This window comes from Apostichopus japonicus, chromosome 23 (assembly GCF_037975245.1).
Source record: "Apostichopus japonicus isolate 1M-3 chromosome 23, ASM3797524v1, whole genome shotgun sequence".
NCBI lineage: Eukaryota > Metazoa > Echinodermata > Holothuroidea > Aspidochirotida > Stichopodidae > Apostichopus > Apostichopus japonicus.
Window position 1 is genome coordinate 13,233,764 of NC_092583.1, and position 8,191 is coordinate 13,241,954.

Here is an 8,191-nt window from a genome sequence, read left to right on the forward strand (position 1 = left end):
CCCATCAATATTCACGCGTATGTGGGTACTTTTGCCACCATTTTAATTTTTAATTTGATTTTATTCAGATGGTAATGGGATCAGTATACTGGCATCTAGGATCCTGTCATAAATAGCTGAACATCCCACCCCCTCCTCTCCCCTTTTCTTTGTGACAGTCCATATCTACTAGCGTCATCCTGAGATAATTTAACTTTAGAACGAAGTTCTTACTTATAATCTATGTCTTTTATAACATTGTTTAGCGGCACCATTTACTACGGGTCAAGAAGAACACATGCAGACAACCATGGAACAATTACAGACAACCACGTCCCTAGAAGAACACATAGAGACGACCATTTCTCCAGGGGAACACATTGAGACGACCACATCTCAAGAGGAACACATACATATGGCCACGTCTCCAGTAGAACACATAACGACGACCACGTCTCAAGAAGACAAAATAATGACGACCACATCTCAATTAAACCATATGCAGACGGCCAAGCCTTCAATAGAACACATAAAGACGACCACGTCTCATTTAAACCATATGTCGGCCACGCCTTCAATAGAACACATAAAGACGAGCACGTCTCAAGATGAATACAAAATGACGACTAAGTCTCAACATATGCAGACGGTCACGTCTCCAGTAGAACTCATAAAGACGACCACGTCTCACGAGGAACTCATAAAGACGACCACGTCTCACGAGGAACTCATAAAGGCGACCACGTCTCAAGAAGAATACAAAATGACGACCATGTCTCAACATATGCAGCTGGACACGTCTCCAGTAGAACACATAAAGACGACCACGTCTCACGAGGAACTTATGAAGACGACCACGTCTCAAGAAGACAACATAAAGACGACCATGTCTCAATTAAAACATATGCAGACGGCCACGTCTTCAATAGAACACATAACGACGAACTCCTCTCATAAAGAGTATTTACCCATGGCCACGTCAGCTACAACCACATCAAACCCGTATCATAATTCAAGCAGTGACTTTTTTTCAACGATAGAAGTCCAAAGCACGGGTAAAAGTTCTGTTCGTTTACCTATGACTAGCATACAGGATAATCGATGGGTAGAGGAGAGTTCTCTGTGGCCAGTGTCGACGGAAAAAGATGTAACCGCTCTTGTCGATATCTCGTCTGAAACCACAAACACCCATACAGGGTCACATAGAACACCAACGCAAGACCCAGAGGCAACAAAACATCCCAGTTCTGTTCCACCACATAATGTCACTGGTAAGTTGATTTCTTTCCACGCTGACAAGCTAGAAAATTATATAGGCCTAATCGTCACCAGTGTTTCAAAAGTGTTTGTTAAAGCATTTTACAACCACCTTTTAAACCCTATAAATGTTCGGTCGCTGAGATTCATAGTCATGTAAAAGGTCAGTCCTGATGAAAGAGTTTATATTCCACAGCGATTGGTTAGCACGTTTAGCACTCTTTAAATGTCAGGGTATACTCATGACCTTTAGTTGAACGTACAGTCTTCTCTGCATTGCTTGTTAAGAGTCGACGTTTGTATAAAGAGTGTTGTAATGGAATAGCGCCATCGTTTAACGACGCGCTAAACTTGTTTAGAAGTTCAGAGAAAGGGTCAACTAACAGAGAAAGGAGCGATCTGAAGTCACGTGAAGACCGTGTGCTGGTTACCAGATCCTTTCAGTAACAAATTACATCAACAATCCCAAATAATCACTCAGTCTGAGGGGTGACGGAAGTGGGTACATTTTGGGGTGGGTGGAGGAGGGGGGGGGGTGGAGGGACACAGACTTAAAGGTGGAAGTGGAACATGTAACTTTGATTTTGAGGGCAAAACGCAAAGTTACCTGAAAAATGTCCGACAAAATTCCGTGCTTGAAATGTGTTTTATTTTTAACCAAAGGGGACAATTAATTTTAATATAACAGGGCAGTTTTTAAATGACAAAAGGGCAAAATAGGGGACTTTCTTCACCAAAAGGGGGCACATTTGAGGGGTGTCCCTCTCCCCACAAAACCGAGGGAGAGGGCAGGTTCCCCTGTGCCCTGCCGGCTCCGTCGTCCGTTCGTTATTGCTAACAGTTATCATGCCATTTTTCAGATACCATCAAAGTTCATAATGACTACTGTGTAAGTGACGAGGATCACCTTTATGAAGTGGATTTAGAAGAAGATGCTGACTATTGTAAGTTATTTTATCTTGAGGCATTCCTTTAATGCAGTTAGTTAAAACTTTGCATTTATAATTCTCTCTCCACCGGAGAATACTGTAGAACAGAAGGTTTATTTATTTTTTATGTTAACTTACTGCTTTGTTTTCACGTCACGTTAAATTAATAGAATCTTAGAGGTATGAAAGAAAGACCGCTTTTTAAATATATGGTAAGGTATTTTCCCCCCCAAAAATAAAATAAAGTCTAACTTCTTGGATCACTTTTCGAGAAGTATCAGTTTAACCGTAGTCCGGGTGGGCCCTTAGGATTGATCCACCCAACCCCCTCCACGTCCACGTCCACGAGTGGTGAACATGTTCGAATAATTAGTTCGAATTTCGTCATAAAACGCCGAAATTTCGATATAAAAAATCGAAATCGTTACTAGCAAAATGAGGCAATGTTAATATAGAAACTCTACTCTTTATAATTAATCACCTATTTTATTGAATGCCTAATGTTTCTTCTGGGCTACCGTAGCAGTTCCAAAAATCAAGTCAGACTGGGGGGGGGGGTTCTTATCCTAGAGGCTTTCCTCTCCCACTTTAAGCTCCCCCCCCCCACGACTCTCTCCTCTACCAAAATAGAAAAAGATTTACGCATATTGTAGTGCAATCTTCTTGCATGTTTTCCTAACTATCGCATGTTTATATCATAATTGAAGATATAAACCAAAATTGGAATATAAAAGTTGACTTAAAAGTTGGAAAATTTAATCGACAATGTCCAAGATGATGATCTCAGGTTTGGGGTCATCATGATAATGTCATCGTTTAACATGCAATTAGATACTATATAATGATTATGTTCCGATAAATCGGTCGACAATTAATCTACCCGACACCCTAAGATTAAATTATTATTCATACAGAATTTTTCAGACAACTTGCAGAAAATTTCCAGACAAACGGCATGTTGGTACTCTAGCACAGTTGCCGGTACTCGTACCCTCCCCCACTTACCCCTTCCCCACTCACTCACACCCGCCTCCCCCCACTCACCCCCCCCCCCCGAGGTTTTGTACTCGTATTCGGGCATGTATAAATCTGTGGGAGATGCTAGTGCAAAATTAAGTACTCGAACTCTCGATTAGAGGTTGTTCAAGTCGTGTTAATACACACGACCCAATGCGACACTCCTGCGCAAGACATGCTAGTTGCTATAATTGAACGCAATTTGCTAAATAGCACATAAGATACTTTACATAAAATGTTGTTTTGTCAAATTTTTATGTCATCACAATCTTAATGAATATGACTTGCCCACTTACTGAAAGGTCTATGGACACATATATGAATACCATTGTCGTAATCACTCTAATATACATTGGAAATCATGAAGAAAACTGCAACTGTCATCAAAGATGGACCTTTTAACAAGTCTTTTCTTACATCTAGTTTTATTTATGAATAAACATTAGCTAATTATGCACATTAATGATCATGTCAAAGGAGTAACTGCCTAAGTTTCTATTATGTTTATTCCTTTCTTTTAACAACCTTCTTTTCAATGACACTGACCCCAGGATTGTGGCCTAAGGTGTTTTTTTTTGGTTGAAAATATGTTATTGTCTTCTTTGAAAAGAGGAAGAGCACACTATGCAAATGATATATGTGGGCTTGCGGTAATTAGGGGGTTAAACTTATGATGACCTGAAATAAGAAATGTTGATGAGCGCAACACTCCACGTTATAGTTTGCACATATTTAATGAGTTACCCAGATGTTATCAAAAGTTCAAATGCGTATATCTTGGAAACGAAAAGAGCTTTTCGAAGTGATTTCAACAACAGATTTTGAATGAGATTATCACACACAACAAAATGTACTGAATATGGCGCAAATTAGCATGTTCGTAGTACTTGAAGGCTCGAGACTCTATTTGACATACTATAATACAAAACCACTTACTATGTGTATATGTGTATATTTAATCGTGGGTTCGCATGTGTTATAAACAACCTCCACCTATATTTTTTTGCTCTTTTTTCTCTCTGGACAGTTATCATCTTTAAAAGACTGTGGAGACCATTTTGTGTGATCGGCGACAACCGACAGATTTGTTCAGGGAGTTTCCTTCACTGTGCAAACATTTGCTTTGAGCAAGAAAATTGCGGCCATATTGTTTTTAACTCAGACACCAGGACATGTGTAATTATTTCAAGACCGTCAACGGGAGTGTAAAGATCCATCAGTATTTGGCCCCAAATCCTAAACAAGCTAAAAAATTGTTAGAACTGTTTGTATGTGCTAATATTGTTTGTATCTGTACTTTTATGTGTAGGCCTACATATACTAGTGTTTGTATGTACCATTGTTTCTATGAATACTATTGTTACTAAGTATATTATTGTTTCTATATGTATACTATTGTTTGTACATATAGACTCCATTGTCTCTTTGAATGGTATTCTTATCTTTTCGTCGAAAATACATATAGATAATTGCTGTAATTTGTCTGCTACTGTGGGGGGGGGGGAGGGGGGGGGGGAATCCCCATACGTAGACATGCGGTTACATCCGTCAACAAATCCATCAATGAATTAATCGATTAATAGCTCTTTAAATATACAAAGCAGTTTGCATCATGATTATTCATTAAATAAAATTTTCCTACATTAATTATATATCGTACATACATTTATTACATATCGTAAATATAAATATATATATATATATGCATTATATAGGCCTACATGTATATATTTACCATATCCTACATATATTTACAAACGCTGACGAACATTGGGTCAAATTATAGTACTTCCCTGTGTACATTGTAAACAACCAAGGTTCTCATGCACTGACACACCCTTGCTATGACAAAGTCATTTATACACGTTATATGTTGCGGCCATATATTTAAAAGTCAACTGTACCTTGAAAAAAAAGAAGAACTTGACGCTTCAGAATATGGTCAAGTTTTCACTTCTGGAATGCTTAAAGTGAAATCGGTTCCTCAATCCGGAGACAACCTTCCCTCTACCCAGCCCCCCCCCCCCCACTCCTACTCCCACCCATGTGAAGATTGATGCTCCTAAGTGTTTTGGCAGCTTACCCCTAGGGTAAGTCATTCTTTTGGCAACATTCTAAACCAGCGGGCTGAAAACATGGTATATGCCCTACACGACCCATTATATTCTTCAGTGAGGACCGGACTGAGCCACGACCCGCCAGACCTCTGTCTCTCAGAATCGATACCCAGAATGCACCGTGACAGCTAGCTTGTTTTTTTTTCTGTTTGCGGACCGTCATTCAAATCCACCCACGGCTAATTAGAATCACTATATCATTAAAAACAACACGAACCTATAATGTTTGTATGTAACGTTCCAACATATCGTCAGAAGTATCTAAATTAATTTGCTGACTGATTTCCCCCAATCCCCCCTTTTCCCTCCTCCTTTTCAACCCACGCAACATATTACAAGTAGTTAATAGCACAATCTTGCGTGTAGAGGTAAGCATTGAACTTATTTATAGGTCAGCTTCAACGACCTCATGCCAACACTCCCCTCCCCCTCACCCATCCTCCCTCTTGTTTTAAGCCTATACATTACAGAGTCTGCATGGTGCTGTGGTTATAGCTCGGAGAGTGATGATACAAATTTGACCACCGGGACCACGCAATCTGCTTGAGTGCACGTCTTCATCATATTTCATATGTTCCAGTTTATATTGTGTATCGTGTTTATTGTTACTAATATTGTTATCACTCTCTGCCATAACTGAACTTGACCCAGTGTCATAAGGTCGTATCGTGGATTCGAGAATACAAAATGTATTGGAGACAACATACCCTAGATTATTTTTTATTATGTACTTCGTATGTGTATTTCCAACCACTGTTTCTCTACTTATTGCCTGTTCACAGTGCTATACTTAAGTAAACAGCCCGAATCCAGCATCATCAACCCCCCCCCCCCCTCTCCGCCAACGCTTGCCTAATTTTTGCGATCACCACGCGGACAGAGTTTACATAGAGCTACTGTATGAATGCAATCAGTTACTGAGGTTATGGCACGCCAAAAAGGCCATAAATGGATGTCTTCTATACACGGGCTCGAAACAACAAATCACGTGATACATTGGTAAAAAACGCGTCGTCGAAATGAAAGAAAACGTAATAAATGGAACTAAAGTAAGATAATGCTTCAAGTTGTAATACAGCTTATGTTTCATGGACAGAATACACGCAAGCTTTCGGCGAGAAAGTGAACCTCTCGGCGCGTTGACAAAAACATAACATGAGTGACAGCGCTGCACTGATTGTTTTGAGTACGCGTTGTATAGACAGTCATTATGGCACTATATATCGGCTTTCCATATGCGGTTCACTAAGCTAGGTTTGAAGTATGGAATGATAATACTTCCTGTGCTTTAACAACGTGCAATGCTATAGTAACTGTCACATGAACATTGTGGTCATGTGACCCGGAAGATATGATTTCCTAATGTACAGTATTACATTTCTAGAATGAACAGATAGTAAACATAAAAAATAATAAGTATTTTGACGATTTGATACTTAACAAACTCAAACTTTTAAGAGTTAGATATATCACGCGGTTTAGTTTTTTCCGGAAAACAAGACACTTGAGAAGCAATGTGCTGAGCAGTCTGTCTTCCTCGAACTTTAATAGCTTATATATTTCCTTCCGGGGGATGTTCCCACATCTTTTGTCACTTTCTACAGCCGCCTTTCTAGGCCAGGGTTCAGCGAAGAAGAAAATTAAAATACCAGGGGGACCTCGACCCAGGGCACAACATTATCAGAGAGAGAGAGAAAGGTATTTCTCTGTTTCACGACACGACGCGAGCTTTCCCCCCTCCTCCTCCATCCCCTCTCGAAAGATGAAAAAATTTGCAGATAGTTTTTGTTCTCTCGTAGCGATTTTTAAGCACCAAAATATAATTATCTCAGAAAACGAGAATTACCCTGTAAATTGTTTGGAATATGTCTCAAAGCCATATAGTAGCTTACAATGGGACGGGGATGTGGGGTGGAAGGAGAGGAGGGGGAACACTGGTTTAGTTGTGTTCCTTAAGAAATTCTTAAACTGGCGTACATTTTAATTTTCGAAGCCAACTCGCCAAAATATATGCGCGAAATGTATGTCCTCAACTCACCTCTATACACCCTCGAACATTTTATTTATATATATATATTTTTTTACGGCGGTCTTATAACCATCTTAGTTATATATGACTGTAACTCGAACCTCCACCTTGAGCAAAAGCAAAAAAAAAGAAAAGAAAAATAAGAAATAGGATCTATATGAACACGAAGCAATGGTTTCCGTTTGTCGGTCAATTCAGTGTGTACTCGATTACCCTCACCGATAGCAACCGATCGAACTTCCTTAAAAGTGGTATACTAGTGAAGGAATCTTTCTTCAAAAGTGTTTTGCTCAAATAGAAAAAAAAATACAAATATCAAGTCAAAAAAACTCTGAACTTTATTTATCATGCATTTTGATAATTCAGAGAACGGTTTTGTTTTTTACTCCAATGATTAAATATTTCGATTCTTTGCATTGAAAAACTACTGCCATCAAATTGCTTTTAGCCAACATTGAAGGGGTTGGTGGGGGGGGGGGGCATACTTTGCAACTGGCTCACGAAGATCTATCTCCCCCACTCTCTCACCCCTCCCCCAATTAATCGCCATATCCTATTCCCTTTTAATTGTTTTTTTGTCAAGGGTATTGCTTGCCACGTGTAACGTTTGATCTAGACAGCGCGACGTCGGGGAGAAGTTCTTAGATCCATTTTACGTATTCCAAATATTCGATATCTCGAAATGGGTGCATTGTATACAGTTTTGGGTACACATAATTCAAGTTTGGTTACTTTGATTCTATTTTGATTTAAACCTCAAAATGAATTTTTGATAACTATAAATGCTCCTGATAACCGCAATACAAATTTCGCAGATCCCTCGTTCAACTTTTATATCTCTCATTTTTTTTTGGGGTCTTCTA

At 39.3% G+C, this 8,191-nt stretch overlaps 1 protein-coding gene across 1 annotated transcript in view; it reads left to right on the forward strand.

Moving 5' to 3' along the window:
- LOC139964887 (uncharacterized) overlaps positions 1–4,678 on the forward strand; it is a 9,000-nt gene extending 4,322 nt beyond the window's left edge. Inside the window, exons 5-7 of the mRNA XM_071966946.1 lie at positions 246–1,250; positions 2,097–2,180; positions 4,210–4,678. Of these exons, the coding sequence (XP_071823047.1) occupies positions 246–1,250; positions 2,097–2,180; positions 4,210–4,391 (1,271 nt within the window). The 3' untranslated portion in view covers positions 4,392–4,678. The remainder of the gene's footprint in view (positions 1–245; positions 1,251–2,096; positions 2,181–4,209) is intronic.
- Positions 4,679–8,191: the final 3,513 nt, after the last annotated feature.